Genomic DNA, 21094 nt, shown 5'->3' with positions numbered 1-21094 from the left:
GATTATACTACTTCAATGTAATGATCAGTTATTATGCCAGTGTTGCTGAGCTCTGCTAAAGCCTGAGTAGACTGATAAATCAATGTGATGATCAGTTATTAATCTCAGTGTTACTGAGCTCTGCTAAAGCCTGAGTAGACTGATAAATCAATGTGATGATCAGTTATTAATCTCAGTGTTACTGAGCTCTGCTAAAGCCTGAGTAGACTGATAAATCAATGTGATGATCAGTTATTGATCTCAGTGTTACTGAGCTCTGCTAAAGCCTGAGTAGACTGATAAATCAATGTGATGATCAGTTATTGATCTCAGTGTTACTGAGCTCTGCTAAAGCCTAAGTAGACTGATAAATCAATGTGATGATCAGTTATTAATCTCAATGTTACTGAGCTCTGCTAAAGCCTGAGTAGACTGATAAATCAATGTGATGATCAGTTATTAATCTCAATGTTACTGAGCTCTGCTAAAGCCTGAGTAGACTGATAAACCAATGTGATGATCAGTTACTAATCTCAGTGTTTTACTGGATCCCTGCTCAAGGGATTGTGGGAGCAGCAGTGGACTGAAGCAGGCAGTGAGAGAGAGAAAATAGTTTTTGGAACTTCATTTAAATGATAAGTGAACTTGTGACTGTTCAGGGTGAGATATTCCAAGAAACAGTTCAAAATTTTGAAGAATTGGTGTTTATCAGGGTTTGGCATTAATGGTTGTCTGATTGTCCAGGGTGAGTGAAACCCAGACCAGACAGGACAGCAGCATTGAAAATTGCATGTCTCTTGACTTCATCCACTTTCACTTTTGGCATGCCAGTGGTCTAATCTGTGGTGTAATCTAGTCTAGCCAATCATATTGCTTCTTGGTACTTGCTGGTAGCATGAGGGCCCTTTAGAGTTCATCTTCATCTTGTTATGGTCAGTCAGAGAAGCCAACTGTGGTTGTGAGAGGTCAAAATTGGCAAAGATTCAAAGCTGTTTAATTCCGGGAATCTGTTCTAGAGCAATACCTGAAATCGCCAGTACGTGGAGTAGGGAGCAGTAATGGGAGCGACCAGCTCTCTTTCTATTCTTTCAGTAAATGCACGTTGTGAAGAGAGCTCATGTCTGAGAACCTTCTGCTCACACATCTTCAGTTTTAGATGGGAATACTATTTAAAAGTTGTTTTAAGTTCGATTATTTGTTCAATATAGTTTAGTATTTGATGTTAGAGTATATGTGTGTCGTACTGCGTATGCTAGCTAAGTGAATAGTTAAAGTGCTGTTGCTACATAGCAGCAATTTTAGCTGAAAGAACAAGATAACGCTACGCTGTGTTGATGTTATATAAGCACTAATAGAGTGAGTTACCACTTCATTTGTTTAAAATAGTAAACAAAAAGAGCAAATAAGCTGAAAAGGATGCATTTTGAAGATTTATCTGCCATGTCTGAATGTGTATGTTGCTGAATGCATAGCCCAAGAGAAAAGGAATAATCTGAACATTCCAGTTGTTTAAGCAGTAGAACATGAGAGGGAGTGTGTTAGTGCGAAATAACATCACAGCTGTGATTTGGTCGCCGTAGATCATCACAGCCATGATGTTATAGTGATAACACATGACCTCGAGTGTTCTATTGCTTTTATACAACAGTTAAATAAATAAAGTAATAAATTAATAAATTGGGCCGTGAACGCGGCGTTTAATATGTTTTAATGTTTGCAGTTCCTTCAAATTATAGTTCCTTAACAAGCAGCTTGTTGCTACGTCAGAGTAACGAACTCTGCTCACTCACTGCACAGCTGGCAGTTCGTTCTCCAGCTCCACACAGACCGACTGACAGTTTGAGAATTTAGTGTCGTCTCACCTTCAGAGTCTGACCAAATCGGCTGTCGGTCAAATCTAATCTTAAAAGTGTCCATTTTCTGTTTGTGGCAAAGTAAGAAGTAAAAACGTTCAAATGGCTTGAGCGTCTCTTACAGCTGTCAAAGTCACTACTTAGCAATGGTGTCTCAGCAGAGTGATACAGTGTTTGTGAAAAACCTGTGATGTTGTGGCGAAATATCAACACGGTTAGAACGCCGCCTCTCAACCAATCAGCTTGCGTGGCCGGAGCTAACTGTTGTATAATATTCTTTTATGCGTCGGGACTGGTTGCTGTCGAATTCGGACGGTTTTGTAGTGCAGTGTAAACGGAAATCAGACAAATGACGCATTTATATTTGTTTAACACTTTATTTCGTTCATTAAATGCATGTTGTGAAGAGAGCTTGTGTATGTGAACCTTCTGCTCACACATCTTCATTTTTAGGGCATTTACATGGTCAGGGGAGGAGTTGAAAAGGCAGCTGGCCAGTTTTACCAGATGTGGCCTGTGATAAAATAACTTCACCCTAGTTCATGTTTGGCTTATGGGAAAGTACACTGTGAAAATAATAGTATTGAATTACTGAAAGTGAGAAAGAAGGTATCTTCTCCTCCACTCACACAGTACTCATGCCTAAGGTTCGAGGTGAAGGGAACAGCCAAACATAAACAAAAAATACAGCCAGACACTCAGCTCTGTCAGTTTTCATCCAGAATTCTCCAACAGAGCTACACCGAAATCCAGATTTGAGTAGTTGAAAAGAAAAGGATGTTTAATTGCCAAATCCACAACTTAACCCAGATTAAGGCCAAGCCTAAACCTGAACGAATTTCCAACTGCAATTTGCCATTGATGCTGCAGTTTAGTCCAAGACAAGCCCCATATGTTTAGACTTGAGAATTGGAGAGTGTTTCTTAAACGGAGTGCGTTTTTGTCCTTTTTTTGGGGATTTTTACCCAGTTTTCTCCCCAATTTAGTCGTCTCCAATTTCACCCACTAGTTAGGACTAGTCAATCACATGATACTATCAACGCTAGGAGGGTCAAGGCTAACACAGGCTTCCTCCTGTGAAACCAGCCACCGCATCTTTTCGAACAGCCGCTCACGCAACGTCACTGGACAGGCGAATGCGTTCGGAGGAAAGTGCCAACCGCCAGATCTGTTACGTCAGCTAACAGGCGCCTGCGCTGACTAGCACCGTGTTGAGTGATGAGGGGAGAAGGGGGGCCATGCTACCCACCCAGATAGAGCGAGGCCAATTGTGCTCTCTTGGACTCCTGGCTACGTACGGATTTGTAGATACTCGACATCTCAAGAGTTTGGAGAGTGAAATATTACTCAATTCCTACACCAAAAACACAAATGGAACCACATCACAAACAGATACCACAATGGCAATCCACACTGAATTATTAAGAAACAAATACTGTAGTGCTGTATTTTATTCTAATAAAATGGTAAATTAATAAGGATGTCTGTTTGTGTAAGGTGGTGCTATTCACAGATAAGACCAGTAGGAGGTGGTATGCGCATTCACCGTTCCTCGTTGTGACACTGCTTCCCTATAATCACAGTACTATTTTGTTTTATGAAGATGAGCCATGCCGATTTTTGTCTCTGAACAATCCTTGTTAATCCTTGGAAAACATCAAACATCCAGTGATGTTTTGTGTGGATTAGAGATGTAGTAAACTCTGTCACTTGTGTGGTGAAAATTGGTAACTGTTTGTGCATTACTGTTTGATTTTTATACTGAAAGTTGAAAGCTAATTTGGCTGTGGATTTTTGGCATCATTATTCAAATGTGTAGGGTTTAAAATATTTTGTGTTTTTGGTGAGTTTCAGCTTTGGATGTGTTGTCCAGTGCAAAGACTGTAAATCAAAGAGACTAGCTGTAGTAGCTTTATAACTCATTCCATTCAAACCAGTTTTTAAACTGAGCTTGTTTAACATGGTACTGTTTTGCCATGCGAGGGAGCTGCGTGAGAGGAAAAGGGTTACATTTGGAAAAGTTTATTCAATCACTGCTTATACTAAAATGTCACTGATGGCATGTCCTTTTGGCGTGAGAACGCAGATAAGACTCCACCTTCGTTGGAATTCTCCCCTTTCAGCTGGACGTTAAGAGGCTGCTTTGTAATGTCCAGTAAGGTTAATTATGGTTATGTCATAAACCAAGTTAAAATGACTTTAGAATACTCTGAACAGTTTCCAGTGATCCAATACAGAAAAAATGAATTGTTTTGGATTTGTATTAAAAGGTAGCTAACTTAGTGCTTTGAATAGTGTATAGCTAACTACATTAGCTTGTTGTCATTATCCACACACACTGCAGCACGATTTCAGTAAATACTTGCTTTAAAAGGTTTCTAATTTATTTGTAAAGGTTTTCACATTGAGATCTTCAATCTAACGTTACTGTACTTGCGCGAAAACGCAGAAATCCATTTTGTATTCCTGGGCATTTTACAGTGAAGTTATTGTTGGCTAGCTAGCTAACTAGCTACCTAAGGTAGCTAAAATCAACATGAAGTTAGCTACGGTGCACACAATACAGTTCATTAGCTACTTCAGTCTTCCTTCTATTAAATATTGTTAATGTTCATTGATATTTTCTTACTGAAAGATTAATTCCTGTAATGCAACTTTTATAGCTAGCTAACTAGCTAGCAAGAAACACCCATGAACCCCAGCAGGCTCTGATGAACATGTGTTTACAGTACTAACTTTCAAGAGGTGAAATAGTTTACCAAAAGACTCTTATTTGTTCAGTATTTTAGGCCTGGGCAATAGGACGATGCATAAAAGATAATCATTGTCATCTTGGGAAAATAGCCGACAGAACTACACTGTTAGAAATAAAGGTTCTGTGCAGGTACATTTTTCGTTCATCAAGGTACAAACAGTGTAACTGTTCCCTCAATGGTGCAACAGTGGTTTTAAGGTCCAGTTGTTCACCTTAAATAAGTTTTTCCAGGTGAAAAGTTCGTATTTGTACCTTTTCATAACCGAATGTTTTAAAACAGAACAGTAAAATAAAAGCCTGGAGACGAGACGGGGTGTGTGGAGTCAGTACAGCTTAGAAAATATCATTTCAGTGGATTATGGTACAGTTATGTTCCCTGACTAAAGGTACTGAAATGTACCTTTGAGGGTTCCACCCCAGTGACAGTTTACTACCTTTGTTTCTGAGAGTGTAGAGGGGACTAACGGGTTGATGTTCCTTTAGAAAAGTGCTGGCGTGCACCCCAATAGTCTGTTTTTTTTTCTGTGACACAGAAAAGCTGCCTGTTAATTTTCTCTGCTACGTTCTGTAATGCTGGGCTTACATACCACACATCTCTTTCCTCTTCTATTTATTTTGCTTTACGTTAAGTTTAGCATGAGTGCATGAACTGAAAATAAATGCAGACGTGCTTTAGGATGTCTTTTTGCTTCAAAACAACCAGGCTAAGTGACTCACATCCCCAAGATAGGTGCCATGCCCTTCAGCTTGAAAGCAGCAGGTACCACTTCTGGCTGGGCCACTGTGACTGTTGACCCCGTATCCACCCATGCACTCAGTGGAACTCCTTCAGACACTTCAGTTTCAGTGGAAATGTGGCAGTAGTCTAATATGGACACTCGCCTCACCTTGTCCACTTTTTGTTCGCTCCCTGTGCTGTTCTTTTTGGCTAGGCCATCTTCCTTTCCCGCTAACCTCATCCCGCTGAATAAGCCGTAGCCAGATGTCCTGGCCGGTTGCACAGCAGTGGCAGTCCCTGCTAATCCTTGGATCAATTCTGTCATCATCTCTGCCATACCGGCAACGGTGACGCACTTGACTCCTCCGCAGCTCTGACTGAAGTACTGCCCAGTAAATGCTGTTCGTGAATGCCACCATCATTGCTTACAATTCCTGGAACATGCTACAATATATATTACACCACAACTGCTATTATTCATTTTACTTAATGGTAAAGAGGAGCCCAGGCGCTCATAATGATAGATCAGGAAGATTGTACATGGATATATAAAGGAAAATCAATAAAAAAGAAATCATATGCAGAATACTGGCACTTATCAGAATTAACACGATATTCAAGTCAAGTCAAGTCAGCTTTATTGTCAATACTACAATATGTACAGGACATACAGAGTATTGAAACTGCTTTACTCTCAGACCCCATGGTGTAGCAATAACATTAAATAGAAAGTAAACAGGAAAAGTGTGAATTTAAATAGACATTAAAAAAACACTAAACACTAATCATAAAAATAAACACTAATTGTAGAAAAATAGAATAATAAAAAATATATAAATATAGAAGGTCCTGAAATTAACACTAAAGTGACATAAGGCACATACAGATTAAGGTCTGTGGGTATAAATAGTGCAAATATAAACAGTAGTGCAATTAGACTAAGCTTATGGAGCAGTTAAAGTGATGAGTGCATAACAGAAAGTGATGGGTGCGTAACAGTCCCTGAGAATGTCAGAGTTCAGTATTGGGGAGTGGGGGTCAGGAACCTGTGTTTGGGTCCAAAACTCTGTGTGTTTTGGGGGCAGAAGGGGGGAGGGGGGGCAAAGTAGGGAGAGAGTTCAGCGTCCTGACAGCCTGGTGGATGAAGCTGTCCCCCAGTCTGCTGGTCCTGGCCTGGAGACTCCGCAGTCTCCTCCCTGATGGCAGCAGGCTGAAGAAGCTGTGTAGTGGGTGAGTGGGATCTCCCGCCATGCAGAGGGTTTTTCGGGATTCATTATCAGTTATCGCCCCCAAGGCTAACTGATACCTTAAAACTGAAAGAGCTAGCTTATTTCTGAGCTGAGCCAACTGATCTGTCTCACTGAAAAGAGCTAGTATGGCCCACACTAACAGAACATTCGCCTGGTTGCTTTGCCTGGCACAACCAGCTCAGCTCGCAAAGAACTGAAAATAGTTGGTAACTTTATGCACCTCCCCCAAATTTAAAAATGCCTGATGCCACAACCAGAACAATAATGATGCTTCAAGTAACATGATACAGTTGTGGTTATACAACTTTAATTGCTGCACAGAAGACTAAACCACTGATGCATCTACAGATGTGCAGCACTGCAGTTTTAGTTCAGTAAAGCTGTAGAAATGCAGTTCAGTATTTATCACTCTAAAATCAGTAAAACTGAGCGATTCCTGCTCTATTACAACTGTTTCTACTCCAGCTTTAGTGCTGTATTCCTGTAGGTGATTGGCTAGTTAGAGTTTGGTAGCTGTTATGTGATTGGCTCGAGTCGCCGAGCGATTGACAGCTGCCCCCTTTGCCCTGTCCACCTCTAGAGTCTGAGAAGTGAAGTTGTTTCATACAGAATTCCTCTCAGACGTGAAGATGGGGTTAATTATTTGTCTTTTTCTGTCAGAAGTTCTTTTCATCTGTGCCGGTAAGCAATGATTTAAATATTGTTCATTTTTGTTTATATTTACTGTTAAGCTGTTTCAGTGAACAGAGTCTCTTATCTAAGGAAGCACATGATGCGTCTCCGCCTTCTGCTCTCCTCAAAACATGACCTTAAATGCTCTCTCTGAGACACAGTAATACAGTAATTGTGTATAAAATCTATTCAAGTCAAATATTCGAAGAGAAAATGGGTTTTTATGCGAAATGCATTCAGCCGTTATAACCTGAAATTAAAATGCAAGCAGTCATTATTGTGTCACATTCAGTACATTTTGACTCAGTAGCTAATAGGTATGTATATTAAAGCTAGAGGACCAGGGTGTGTTATATAATCCCAGTGCTTTTTTATCCCCTTAAAGAAAATGAAAGTAAAGAAAGCGACATGGTTAATGCAGATTTTTCATTAAAAGGCAAAGGATGTGTTTTATGCATGCTAGTCTATTTGAAGAAAACAAAAAAGAGAAGTGGTTGATGCAGATTTTGCATAAAAAATTCCAAATGTGTTTTTATACTCTCAAAATGTGTTTTTTGAAGAAAACGACAGATGGAGAAGTGTCTTGCAGATCTTGCTTAAAAAATACTTCCACACGACCACATGGACCATGCCCAAACTGTCGACTGCTTATCACATCGTGACATACAGTGGAAGTCATGATCATTTCATACACTCTCAGAAAAAAAAACTGTCTCTGTCAGGGTGTAAATGTTGTCAGTGAGTGGTACGTCTTCAGTATCTTTAGTTTGGGAATATAATTGTAGAATATTCTGTTGGACCTATATTTTTTAAGTTGCGTTGACTCCATACATCCCGTACCGACTCCTGGCATTTTATATTATTTTTCTACTTAAAAATGTTGAGTTCCTCTCCACTGGGAATGTGAATGTAGTGTACATTTAAACAGTTGGACCTTAATGACCATATCATTAACATTCACATTGTTTGCACTTGAGGGACTAAAACTGGACAGTGCCCTTTTCTCTGGCAGTGTCTAGAAATAGAAGTAAGAAGTAAAAAATATTACTCATCTCACTGTGTTTGCTCTTCTTTCAGGGCTCCATGTGCTCGGCCCCTCTGGTCCATTGATTGTGGAGCTGGGGGGCTCAGTGATGCTGCCGTGTTACGTTGAAGCCCCCATACCGCTGGAAGAGCTGGAAGTGGAGTGGAAGAGAACAGACTCTGAAACTTTAGTACATTTATTCCAAGATGGAGAGAGTAAACCAGATGCTCATGATCAGGCTTACAGTGGAAGAGCCAGTTTCTTTACTGAGGAGGTCAAGCGTGGAAACTTCTCTCTCCTCCTCACAGATCTGACCACTAAAGATGCAGGAGTTTACAACTGTACCGTTTACAGACAACAGGATACTGGTCAAGCATCAGTTGAAATTGGTAGGTGAGACTTAGACACATACAGTGTTCTGCAGAAGAATTTGACTGTAAAGTCCTTAACAGTATGTTTTTCATAGAGATCAATACAAAAAAAATCATTTCCAATGAATTCCTATGTGTCAGGAATTCCACATCCTGACTTCACCCCCTCCTGTTTCCATTCCTGCCATGTCCCCACTCCACTTCACGTTTCTCAATACGACGAATGTGAAGATTGCATTTGCGTTCTTGTACAAGTTGTAACATGTGACTTTGACTGACTTACATCACCACACAAAAAAACCCACAGAAGCAGTTAACCAGGGTATGGTTTTGGCTGAGGATGGACATTTCGAATTTGATATTTGAATCCTTAGTCTAATACTGCATTTTTATTAATCCGCTTCCATAAAAGACATTGTGCTTCATCACCAGTTTGGCGGCTTTGTGAATGCAGTTTGGGTCAGGAAAGTGAAGGAGCTAAAGGGAGAGGTAGCAGGAAGAGTAACTTATTGTTAGGGTATTATTGGGTAACGTGCACATTTGTGATGGCATCATTAATGCTGAACACATTTTGGAGCAACATATGCTGCCTTTTGTACACCATCTTTTTCAGGAACGTCCATGCTTATTTCAACATGACAACACCAAGAAACATTCTGCTCGTGTTACAACAGCAGGCCTGCTTGTCTCCTATTGAAAACATCTGGTACATTATGAAGTACAAAATATGACAATGAAGGACCTGTAGAGCAGCAGCAAAAACAATGAAGGGAAAACTTCAAATGATTATTGAACTGTTTTCAATTACAGATTAAACAGAATTTATTAATCACTGCTTTCTGTTTTTATTGGCATTTCACTGACTGTCCCAACTATTTTGGAATTGAGTTTGTACATAAAATATGTGTTGAATTATGTTGAATTATTTTTATACCATTAAATCAGAGTAGAGTATAAAATATGAGTAGAGTATAAAATGAGCTGGAGCTTGTTGCTTATCTGTGCTTTTCTGTGACACTATGAGCTATAGCTGTACTTTCCTGCTGCACTGTGCTTCTCGTCTGGTGCACAGTAGTCCTTAGACAGCTGCAGCAGTCTTTCTGTTTCTTTCATTGGGATAAACAGATTATCACTTCTGACCAAAACGTAAGATGCAGGATCTACACTGGCCTTTTGTCAAAATTAGCTGAATCAATTGCCAAACAAATTTATTTGAGATGTATTATGAAATCGTATACTTTGTCTTGAGACCTCTGCACTGTAATATTTCAGTTGCTTCTTCTTTCAGAGTATTTGATTGTGACTGGACGTCATGCTGTATCTGCGTATGCGCATGAAGACATCACTCTGAGTTGCTCTGTAGACTCCCTTATTCCACCTAAACAACTTGAAGATGTCTCATGGAAGAAAGTGGATCAAGGCATTACAGTGCTGGTCTTCCAAAACGGTGTGATCCAGACAGATTTTACCCACGAGAGATTCAGAGACAGAGTCGAGTCCTTTGGCCCTGAAGAAATCCACAAAGGAAACTTCTCACTCAGAATAAAGACTCTCCGAATGGAGGACAAAGGCCTGTATAGATGTGAAGTGCTGTCTGGGGAGTTTTCAGCTCACACAACTGTGGAAATACTACCTTTGGGTAAGTTAACATGTACATGGTGACATGACTGTCATTGCTCTGGTAAGCCATATAATTGCTGATCATTTCCTGTTTGAAAACTGTGCACCAATTCTTACACTACATATTATGTACTTCACTCTCTAGAGTCTGGATTTTTCTTTTTTTTTATCACGTCAAATCTGATGTTTTGCACTAAACAGAAATGACAGATTACCATGCCTTATGTCATTGAAGCAGTTAGCAGTTAGCATACACTAGCAAGGTAAAGTTAGCTGTAACATAGAATTCATATTTAACTTCATAACATTTTGACATCTTTAGATATGTAATGTAAAAAGAATACCGAAAATAAACGTTTTATAAACATGCAGTTGTTGAAGGAAAATCACATCTAACTACCATTTGAAATTTCAAACTGCAGTGTCCTTTCTTGGCTCCTCCCCTTCCACATTGTATGGCAGCCTGCAAACAGTGTTCCACACTTTATTATTTTTCAGTTAACAGTTCACTACATCCCACACACTAAAATTAGCTAGTACAGTATGGAAAAATTAAATTTTAGACACAGGATAATCTAAATTTGTTTTCAATGTTTAGGCCTGAAATGCAAAAATAACATTATACTGATGATGATATGACGGCAGTAGTAGATGATTCACTCACTTCTTCGGAAGACGCGTCCTTCACCAAGTTTTGACTGGGTTCTCTTTGAATACTCTTGCAACTCGCTTGGAACCTCAGATTCGCTCAGGAAAGGGATTCGGAGCATAAACAATGTTTCAAAATATTTTTCCATATGCAATTACATATTTCCTCCAGAGAGGAAGAGGTTTTCCAAATCCCCAAAACCTACATGGTGTAGCTTCTAAAGCAAGCAGTAATAAGTCAATGCTAAACACCCACCGTCCTGTTGATTGTGACTTTAAAAATAGAATTTAACGGCCAACATACAGGCTTGCTAATATCAACAAAAATAGAATTGACATCTAGTTTGTTTACTGTAAATATTTAGATGAACACTATTTTTCATATTTAAAAACATGGTCACTGAAAGTGCTCTGTTTTTTCCAATATCTTCGTTAAGTAACTCAAATCTTGTATGCGTGCAGCGTTACCAGTGTTTTCCACTAAAAAGTACATTTTTTGTTGCGAGGTAATGCTGATTTGTCCTGTAGCAGATCTAGATAAAACACATTTGGAGCTGGTAGCAGACATTCTTTATTTTCTATGTTTCAGTGAGTCCTTCAGTAAATATTTAAATTTTCACATGAATCCTGTAGATTTGATGATTTTTTTATTTTATTTTGGAAGCTGGGGGTCTGCTACCAGCAGAGAATTATGAGAGAGAATCCCTTCTCTCGTTTTTAGATTTATATTTACAGCGTTTAGCAGATGCTCTTGTCCAGGTCATCTTACAACAGTTCTTTGTTGTCCACTCAGAGAATGTATCCTAGCTAGCACAAATAAGTTAGTGTCCAAAGTACCTTTGAGCTCAGACACTGCCAGACACAAAAGCCAGTGCTGATACCTAAAAGAAAGATACAGGATTAAGAAAATAATAAATTATAGCATAAGTGCAGTACAATGCGTCTCAGTAGGTACTTAGATTAGTGTATAGCAAATATTTAGCCTCTTGGTAGAGGCTTATTTAGTGGCTGGATATTAATAACAAGGTAATCAAGACATTAAATGATAGATTTGATTAATAGATATAGATAGAGAAACCAGAGACCTGATTTTCACTTGAGGAAATACTGCAATCAGCGGAGAATAGGAGGTAGTTATTTTATGGGGAATTGAGCAGCATCAAATGGATAAATGATGTTAGTGAAACACCTAGATTTATTAAAAGGAAAGGGGGATACAGATATCCCAGCATCAAGACTGAATTATAGAAAAGAAGTGGACTACCTTACTGCCTCTTCATAGCTTGTGAGGAGAGCCGCTGGTGACATGTCCCGGGTCATCGGAGAAAGTTAACCCAAGAACAACCTCAGCAGCAGAGTCACTGGGTGAACATGGCAAACTCCAGCTGGTTTTGGTCAGTCTTTCTGAAGGATGGTCCAACTTCCATCAATGAAACTTTATAAAATGTGGATCACTACACTATTCAAAGTGCAGATGAGGTAAGCAGAAGTGAGGTCAAAGGATGATAGCAGTGGTGACTAAGAGGCAGAGTGACTGCAGCTTGTCCGATGGAAGGTTAAAGTCACTGAAGAGTATGAGTGGGATTGCGTCGATGGGGAGGAGACTCAGAAGAGTGTCTAACTCATCTATGGAGTTGCAGGGTGAGAAATGACAATGATATGAAAGATACAGTAACAGCCTGGTACTCAAAAGAGGAAATTAAAAGATGAGAAAATGAGAGGAGTGAAACTCAAAACACAAAAGCAAACCTGTGCCAGCACTCCTACCAGTCTGTCTTATAGAAAGGGAGAAATTGAAGGCAGAGGATAGAGCTGCTGGAGTTGCTGAGTTCTTGGGGGTGATGCAAGTCTCTGTCAAAGCCAGGAAGTGCAGAGAATGGAAGGATGATGATGCTGAGATGAAGTCTGCCTTTGGACTGCAGATTGGCAGTTCCAGTCCCACCTGCCACCCGGGTCTGAGATTGTAACGACCGTGATAAGATTACACGTTTACTCATTCATAAACAAGGATTACTGGCGTTTTACTGCTTGTGCGATGTGACCTAACTGCTGTTGTAGGAGCACACGAGCAGGAAGAAGACTGGCTTTCAGGATTTCAGATTACCATAAATCTTTGCTGTGTGAAATGCAAATTTAGGAGTTAAAGAGGAAGACATTAACAGATTAACACCGCAAAAATTGACATGACTTGTATTTGCACAGTTCATATTTTAGTTTGTATAATTCATATTTTATGTCACTCCTTCAAGTTTAGAAAAATACATTTTTTTGTGTCTCTTTGAAAAGAAACCATAAACCAACACCATACTAGACTAAAACAGACAGTAAAACTTCACAGTAAAACTGCATCATATAAAATGATTATCTTACTCAAAAGCCTCTTAAAAGCTTCAGATGTCTGTGTCTAAGGCGTTGCTATAAGTGGTATTAAGCCCAGTGGAGCCCCTTAGTTGAAATTACTGGAATTGGTTCTGCAACTGACTTTGACTCTCTGCCTGCTCGTGCACATAGCAGCGGTCTGTATGTTTGGGGAACGTGGACTTTTTTTTTGCTTTGAAAAGTTCAGGGTCAAATTTACTTTTCACCCTTGTTGTTCTGTTGATATCTTGAGCAGTTCTGCATTTCACATATAGTAACACAACTCTTGTCTTTTCCTCCTAGGTTTTTCCCACATGCACAATATGATTCTGTTCCTCTGTATCTTTACTTGTTTGTGTGGATCTGTACTTTTTCTTGGCTCCATTTCAGACACTTTTTATAAAGAGCCCGGTATGTAAAGTCTTCATTTGAACACTTTTAGGACAAATTTATGACAGTGGTATTTGTAATTGAATTGTAAAACTCTCAAATGCAGTTGTTCTTTATCTTTTTAGGCAGTTGCACAGTAATCGTACAGCATGTTCTTGTCTTTGGTCCAAACATTCTTATGTTTGTGGCCTTCATCCTTTGGGGTGTGCTTAATGGTAAGTATTTTATGGTTGTGTTTATACAACTTACACTAGATTTAATATTGTGATATTAATAAAAATGTAACTTTTGTTTGGCTGAATAGAGTCAGAATCATAAGATATTAATACATAGAAATGTCAAGAAATTCAGCAGCATCTAAGAGACAGGATAACAGTGGCCACCTTACTGATCACTGTGTTTACTGGCCATGATTAAAAATGGTCTCAGTTACTTCCTGATGAAGGTGAAGAAAAGAATGTGTGGTGGATTGTGGGAAGGAAGACAGAACATATTGCTGATGTGAAAAGTTGCCACCTTCTCTGTTATTCAAATTAGCCCAAGCACTGCAGTAACAATCTGGTGAGAGCAGTGCCGTCCATTCAGTCATCAGGGCAAGTTATTATTCTTGTGTCAGACTATATTCCTAGAGTTTTGGAGTATTAGGTGAACCAAAAACAGATGTTTATGGTGGTGCCTTCTACGATATGTAAAACATTTTAAATGGTTAATTATTTATTGTTTATTATTATTTATTATTATTGTTTTTGTTAATTGTAACAGTTAATGGTTTATTGTTCAGAAATTCATCCTGATTTCCATTTTCCATATGTGCTTTAATTATAATGCAAACTCATAAAATAATATACCCATGTTTGTAGGAGAAATCAGACTAAACCTGACAATGTGATAATATTGCTACCTGTTTCTAAAGACTATGAAATCCCTTACTTTGTTGAGACTTTGCTCTGGAATTGTATATATCTATATATATATTATTATTTTCAGCTTCTTTGGTTGATTATGCAATTGTGACAAAATCAAAAACAACATGGACATATTAACAAAGTGGAGCTGTCCAAACAGTTTCAACTCACTTGATGTTTGTATCTTCTCTTTTACTTGACGTTAAAAAGAAATGTCATTAAACTCATTTCCTGTTTCTTCAGGATTTATCAGTGAGGCTGCCACTTGTTCAACTATTAATCTTCTAAGGAGTCTTTGCCTACTTGCATTTTCTCCATACTTTAAACGTTTTCATGGTATGTAAATAATGGCTCTCTTACTATTATTGCTATCATTATTTATGTTTGCTTTGTGTGATAAATATTTGTGTTGTTTTACATTAGTTTATTGAGATGTATTGATTTCAGTGCAGTTTACAATCAGAAGTCAGAACATTCTCTCATGCAATTCAGAGGAGAGATCACAAATATTTTCTGGTCTTATCCTGAGATGGTCCTAAAGTTTGTGACAATTATATTGTGACTATTAATCTTCTAAGGAGTCTTTGGGTACTTGTATTTTCTCCATCAGATGAGAGATCACAAAGACTCCAAAGATTCCTTGCAGTGTCACTTATGCCACTGGAATGGGCTGTGTTGTCTATAATTGCTGCTGTAGGTAAGTACCCATGATTGTTACATATTAACACAAGATGACATTTGTGAATACATACATACATAAACAACTGGCGAAACAAATGAATGTCACTATTCCACGGTCATTAAATATAATTTTTCATACATGTGTGAATGTATCTAGAGAAAAATCACTAATAATGTTTTCAGCTCATTTGGTAGTCTACTGATCCTCTCCAGTGACAGTGCTGCTGATGTAGACAGCTTCCTCTTTGTACTTTAATGCTCGTGCCCTCTTTAGGAAAATCATCACTTCTGTGTAGAAAAGAGGAGCATTTGCAGTTAAATGGATATTATTTCTTAATAGTTTGGAATCCAACTGTAAACTATATGCTACATTAATAACCTTTATTATACACAATAATAACTTACAGAAATTCCAGTTCTATAAAAGTTGTGACACTTCGTAAAATGGAAATAAAAGCAGAAAGCAGTGATCTGAAAATCCTTTTGACCCGTATTCAATTGAAAACAGCACAAAGACATGATATTTAATGTTTCAACTAATTAACCTTAATTTTGTGTATATACACTTGTTCTAAGTATCTTTTATTTCATGTTTCTAGTTCAGCCTTTGTTTGAGCATGCTGCTTTCAGCATTTCCTTTGTTTACTGTTTTTCGCGCCTTTTTATTTCCCGTTCCTTGAAATGTTTTACCCATTGTCACCTGTGCTTCCCAGTGGCTCAGCGGTAACTCGAAGGACCGCAGATCAGTACATCGTGGTTCGAGCCTGGCTTTGGGTCACCCCCACGTGCCAAATTCATATTCCATTTCCTCAATAAATTTATTTAACACCCTTTCTCACAGGTTTTCATCTTTGCACTTGGGTCCGCCTCCCTGCCGTCCTGTAACAATCCCCTTTGCTTTTAACAGTGTTTTGTAATCGTTTGGGAGCTGAGGACACCATTTGTTGTAGTTTGGCCAGTCTTGCTTGATATAACACATCAGCTTCTTAACAGTCAGGGGTCTCTGTTGTCTTATATTGCATTTCATATTGTATCTCATGATTTAATGGGACACAGGTTTGAACTGCAGGCAGGCCAGTCTAGGACCTGCACTCTGTTACTGTGAAGCCACACTGTTGTAACACATGCAGCATGTGGTTTGGCATTGTCTTGCTGAAACAAGCAGAGACATCCCTGAAATAAATAATACACTGTAATTATCTATTTAACTTTTTTGTCAAGTTACAGTGAGGTCCATAAATATTTGGATATTGACAAAGTTATTGTTATTGTTCCACAGCATATTGGAGTTCAAATTAAATAATAAATTAGAGCATTTTGAGCTTTATATACTTTTAAGGGTATTTATATCCAAATCAGAAAAATGATGTAGGCATTAAAATCATTTTCATACATAACCTCCCCTCCCCCTTTTTTTCATAAGCAAAAATTAAATTGTTATTATGCAAGTCATTTGCAGTCAGCAGTTGCCTGAAGTTAGGAACCCATAGACATCACCAGAAGCTGGAGTTCTTCCCTGGTGATGCTCTGCCAGGCCTTCAGTTCCTGCTTGTTATTAGGGTGATTTACCTTCACTTCTACATTCAAACCAAATTGCTTATCTGTAATACGTTCCAAAAAAGTAAAGACTGGAGCATGTTTACCACTGTTCACCTTTCCTTTTAAGAACACTTAAAGGCCCATATCAGGGAAAAACTGTCCTCGCTTTTTTGAAATAAAATAAAGTGTACAGCCCTGTTTCCAAAAAAGTGGGGACGCTGTACAACATATCAAATGTTGATCTGAGAAATTTGATATATATATATATACATATGGACTGAGGGAAAGTGGAAAAGTGTCTTGTGGTTTGATGAATCAAAATTTGAAATTCTTTTTGGAAATCATGGACACTGTCCTCAAGGCTAAAGACCACTCAGCTTGTTATCAGTGCACAGTTCCAAAGCCAGCATCAGTGATGGTGTGGGTGTGCATTAGTGCACATCTGTGAAGGCACCATTAATGCTGAACAATATATTCAGGTTTTGGAGCAACACATGCTGCCATCCAGACGATGTCTTTTTTAGGGAAGGCCTTGAATATTTCAGCAAGACAATTCCAGACCACATTCTGCATGTATTACAAAAGCATGGCTTTAGATTAAAAGGGTCCAGGTGCTAAACTGGCCTGCCTGCCTCTGCTGAATAGAGACAGTGAGCTGTGACTCTGCTGTATAGAGACAGTGAGCTGTGGCTCTGCTGAATGGAGACAGTGAGCTGTGGCTCTGCTGTACAGAGACAGTGAGCTGTGGCTCTGCTGAATGGAGACAGTGTGTTGTGGCTCTGCTGAATGGAGACAGTGAGCTGTGGCTCTGCTGAATGGAGACAGTGTGTTGTGGCTCTGCTGCATAGAGACAGTGAGCTGTGGCTCTGCTGAATGGAGACAGTGAGCTGTGGCTCTGCTGTACAGAGACAGTGTGTTGTGGCTCTGCTGAATGGAGACAGTGAGCTGTGACTCTGCTGAATGGAGACAGTGAGCTGTGGCTCTGCTGTACAGAGACAGTGAGCTGTGGCTCTGCTGAATGGAGACAGTGTGCTGTGGCTCTGATGAATGGAGACAGTGTGCTGTGGCTCTGCTTAATGGAGACAGTTTGTTGTGGCTCTGCTGAATGGAGACAGTGTGCTGTGGCTCTGCTTAATGGAGACAGTGTGCTGTGGCTCTGCTGAATGGAGACAGTGTGCTGTGGCTCTGCTGAATGGAGACAGTGTGCTGTGGCTCTGCTGAATGGAGACTGAGCTGTGGCTCTGCTGTATAGAGACAGTGTGTTGTGGCTCTGCTGAATGGAGACAGTGTGCTGTGGCTCTGCTGAATGGAGACAGTGAGCTGTGGCTCTGCTGTATAGAGACAGTGTGTTGTGGCTCTGCTGAATGGAGACAGTGTGTTGTGGCTCTGCTGAATGGAGACAGTGAGCTGTGGCTCTGCTGTATAGAGACAGTGTGTTGTGGCTCTGCTGAATGGAGACAGTGTGTTGTGGCTCTGCTGAATGGAGACAGTGTGCTGTGGCCTGCTGTATAGAGACAGTGTGTTGTGGCTCTGCTGAATGGAGACAGTGTGCTGTGGCCTTGCTGTATAGAGACAGTGTGTTGTGGCTCTGCTGAATGGAGACAGTGAGCTGTGGCTCTGCTGTATAGAGACAGTGTGCTGTGGCTCTGCTGAATGGAGACAGTGTGTTGTGGTTGTGCTGTGGCTCTGCTGAATGGAGACAGTGTGTTGTGGCTCTGCTGAATGGAGACAGTGTGCTGTGGCCTTGCTGTATAGAGACAGTGTGCTGTGGCTCTGCTGAATAGAGACAGTGTGCTGTGGCTCTGCTGAATAGAGACAGTGTGCTGTGGCCCTGCTGTATAGAGACAGTGTGTTGTGGTTCTGCTGAATGGAGACAGTGTGCTGTGGCCTTGCTGTATAGAGACAGTGTGCTGTGGCTCTGCTGAATGGAGACAGTGTGCTGTGGCTCTGCTGAATGGAGACAGTGTGCTGTGGTTCTGCTGAATAGAGACAGTGTGTTGTGGTTCTGCTGAATAGAGACAGTGTGTTGTGGCCTTGCTGTATAGAGACAGTGTGCTGTGGCTCTGCTGAATGGAGACAGTGTGTTGTGGTTGTGCTGTGGCCTTGCTGTATAGAGACAGTGAGCTGTGGCTCTGCTGAATGGAGACAGTGTGCTGTGGCTCTGCTGTATAGAGACAGTGAGCTGTGGCTCTGCTGAATGGAGACAGTGTGCTGTGGCTCTGCTTAATGGAGACAGTTTGTTGTGGCTCTGCTGAATGGAGACAGTGTGCTGTGGCTCTGCTGAATGGAGACAGTGTGCTGTGGCTCTGCTTAATGGAGACAGTGTGCTGTGGCTCTGCTGAATGGAGACAGTGTGTTGTGGCTCTGCTGAATGGAGACAGTGAGCTGTGGCTCTGCTGTATAGAGACAGTGTGTTGTGGCTCTGCTGAATGGAGACAGTGTGCTGTGGCCTTGCTGTATAGAGACAGTGTGTTGTGGCTCTGCTGAATGGAGACAGTGAGCTGTGGCTCTGCTGTATAGAGACAGTGTGCTGTGGCCTTGCTGTATAGAGACAGTGTGTTGTGGCTCTGCTGAATGGAGACAGTGAGCTGTGGCTCTGCTGTATAGAGACAGTGTGCTGTGGCCTTGCTGTATAGAGACAGTGTGCTGTGGCTCTGCTGAATGGAGACAGTGTGTTGTGGTTGTGCTGTGGCCTTGCTGTATAGAGACAGTGTGTTGTGGTTCTGCTGAATGGAGACAGTGTGCTGTGGCCTTGCTGTATAGAGACAGTGTGCTGTGGCTCTGCTGAATGGAGACAGTGTGTTGTGGTTCTGCTGAATAGAGACAGTGTGCTGTGGCCCTGCTGTATAGAGACAGTGTGTTGTGGCTCTGCTGAATGGAGACAGTGTGCTGTGGCCTTGCTGTATAGAGACAGTGTGCTGTGGCTCTGCTGAATGGAGACAGTGTGTTGTGGTTCTGCTGAATAGAGACAGTGTGCTGTGGCCCTGCTGTATAGAGACAGTGTGTTGTGGTTCTGCTGAATAGAGACAGTGTGCTGTGGCCTTGCTGTATAGAGACAGTGTGCTGTGGCTCTGCTGAATGGAGACAGTGTGTTGTGGTTGTGCTGTGGCCTTGCTGTATAGAGACAGTGAGCTGTGGCTCTGCTGAATGGAGACAGTGTGCTGTGGCTCTGCTGTACAGAGACAGTGAGCTGTGGCTCTGCTGAATGGAGACAGTGTGCTGTGGCTCTGCTTAATGGAGACAGTGTGCTGTGGCTCTGCTTAATGGAGACAGTGTGCTGTGGCTCTGCTGAATGGAGACAGTGTGCTGTGGCTCTGCTGTATAGAGACAGTGTGTTGTGGCTCTGCTGCATAGAGACAGTGTGCTGTGGCTCTGCCAGTGTGCTGTGACTCTGCTGAATGGAGACAGTGAGCTGTGGCTCTGCTGAATGGAGACAGTGAGCTGTGGCTCTGCTGAATGGAGACAGTGTGCTGTGGCTCTGCTGAATGGAGACAGTGAGCTGTGGCTCTGCTGTATAGAGACAGTGTGTTGTGGCTCTGCTGAATGGAGACAGTGTGTTGTGGCTCTGCTGAATGGAGACAGTGAGCTGTGGCTCTGCTGTATAGAGACAGTGTGTTGTGGCTCTGCTGAATGGAGACAGTGTGCTGTGGCCTTGCTGTATAGAGACAGTGTGCTGTGGCCTTGCTGTATAGAGACAGTGTGTTGTGGCTCTGCTGAATGGAGACAGTGAGCTGTGGCTCTGCTGTATAGAGACAGTGTGCTGTGGCCTTGCTGTATAGAGACAGTGTGTTGTGGCTCTGCTGAATGGAGACAGTGTGCTGTGGCTCTGCTGTATAGAGACAGTGTGTTGTGGCTCTGCTGAATGGAGACAGTGTGCTGTGGCTCTGCTGAATGGAGACAGTGTGCTGTGGCTCTAGTGTATAGAGACAGTGTGTTGTGGCTCTGCTGCATAGAGACAGTGTGCTGTGGCTCTGCCAGTGTGCTGTGACTCTGCTGAATGGAGACAGTGAGCTGTGGCTCTGCTGAATGGTGACAGTGAGCTGTGGCTCTGCTGAATGGAGACAGTGTGCTGTGGCTCTGCTGAATGGAGACAGTGAGCTGTGGCTCTGCTGTATAGAGACAGTGTGTTGTGGCTCTGCTGAATGGAGACAGTGTGCTGTGGCTCTGCTGTATAGAGACAGTGTGCTGTGGCCTGCTGTATAGAGACAGTGTGTTGTGGCTCTGCTGAATGGAGACAGTGAGCTGTGGCTCTGCTGTATAGAGACAGTGTGCTGTGGCCTTGCTGTATAGAGACAGTGTGTTGTGGCTCTGCTGAATGGAGACAGTGAGCT

The 21094-nt window shown here is 41.1% G+C and overlaps 1 protein-coding gene across 1 annotated transcript; it reads left to right on the top strand.

Moving 5' to 3' along the window:
• The first annotated feature begins 7090 nt into the window (after positions 1 to 7090).
• LOC118800276 lies at positions 7091 to 16973 on the top strand. Its single transcript, XM_036560487.1, has 7 exons — positions 7091 to 7236; positions 8305 to 8640; positions 9911 to 10261; positions 13552 to 13659; positions 13764 to 13853; positions 14787 to 14879; positions 15154 to 16973. The coding sequence occupies exons 1-7, from the start codon at positions 7185 to 7187 to the stop codon at positions 15252 to 15254; spliced, it is 1131 nt and encodes a 376-aa protein (XP_036416380.1). The 5' UTR covers positions 7091 to 7184; the 3' UTR covers positions 15255 to 16973.
• The last annotated feature ends 4121 nt before the right edge of the window (positions 16974 to 21094 follow it).

This window comes from Colossoma macropomum, unplaced genomic scaffold (assembly GCF_904425465.1).
Source record: "Colossoma macropomum unplaced genomic scaffold, Colossoma_macropomum, whole genome shotgun sequence".
NCBI lineage: Eukaryota > Metazoa > Chordata > Actinopteri > Characiformes > Serrasalmidae > Colossoma > Colossoma macropomum.
This window is presented reverse-complemented; position numbering and strand designations above follow the sequence as displayed.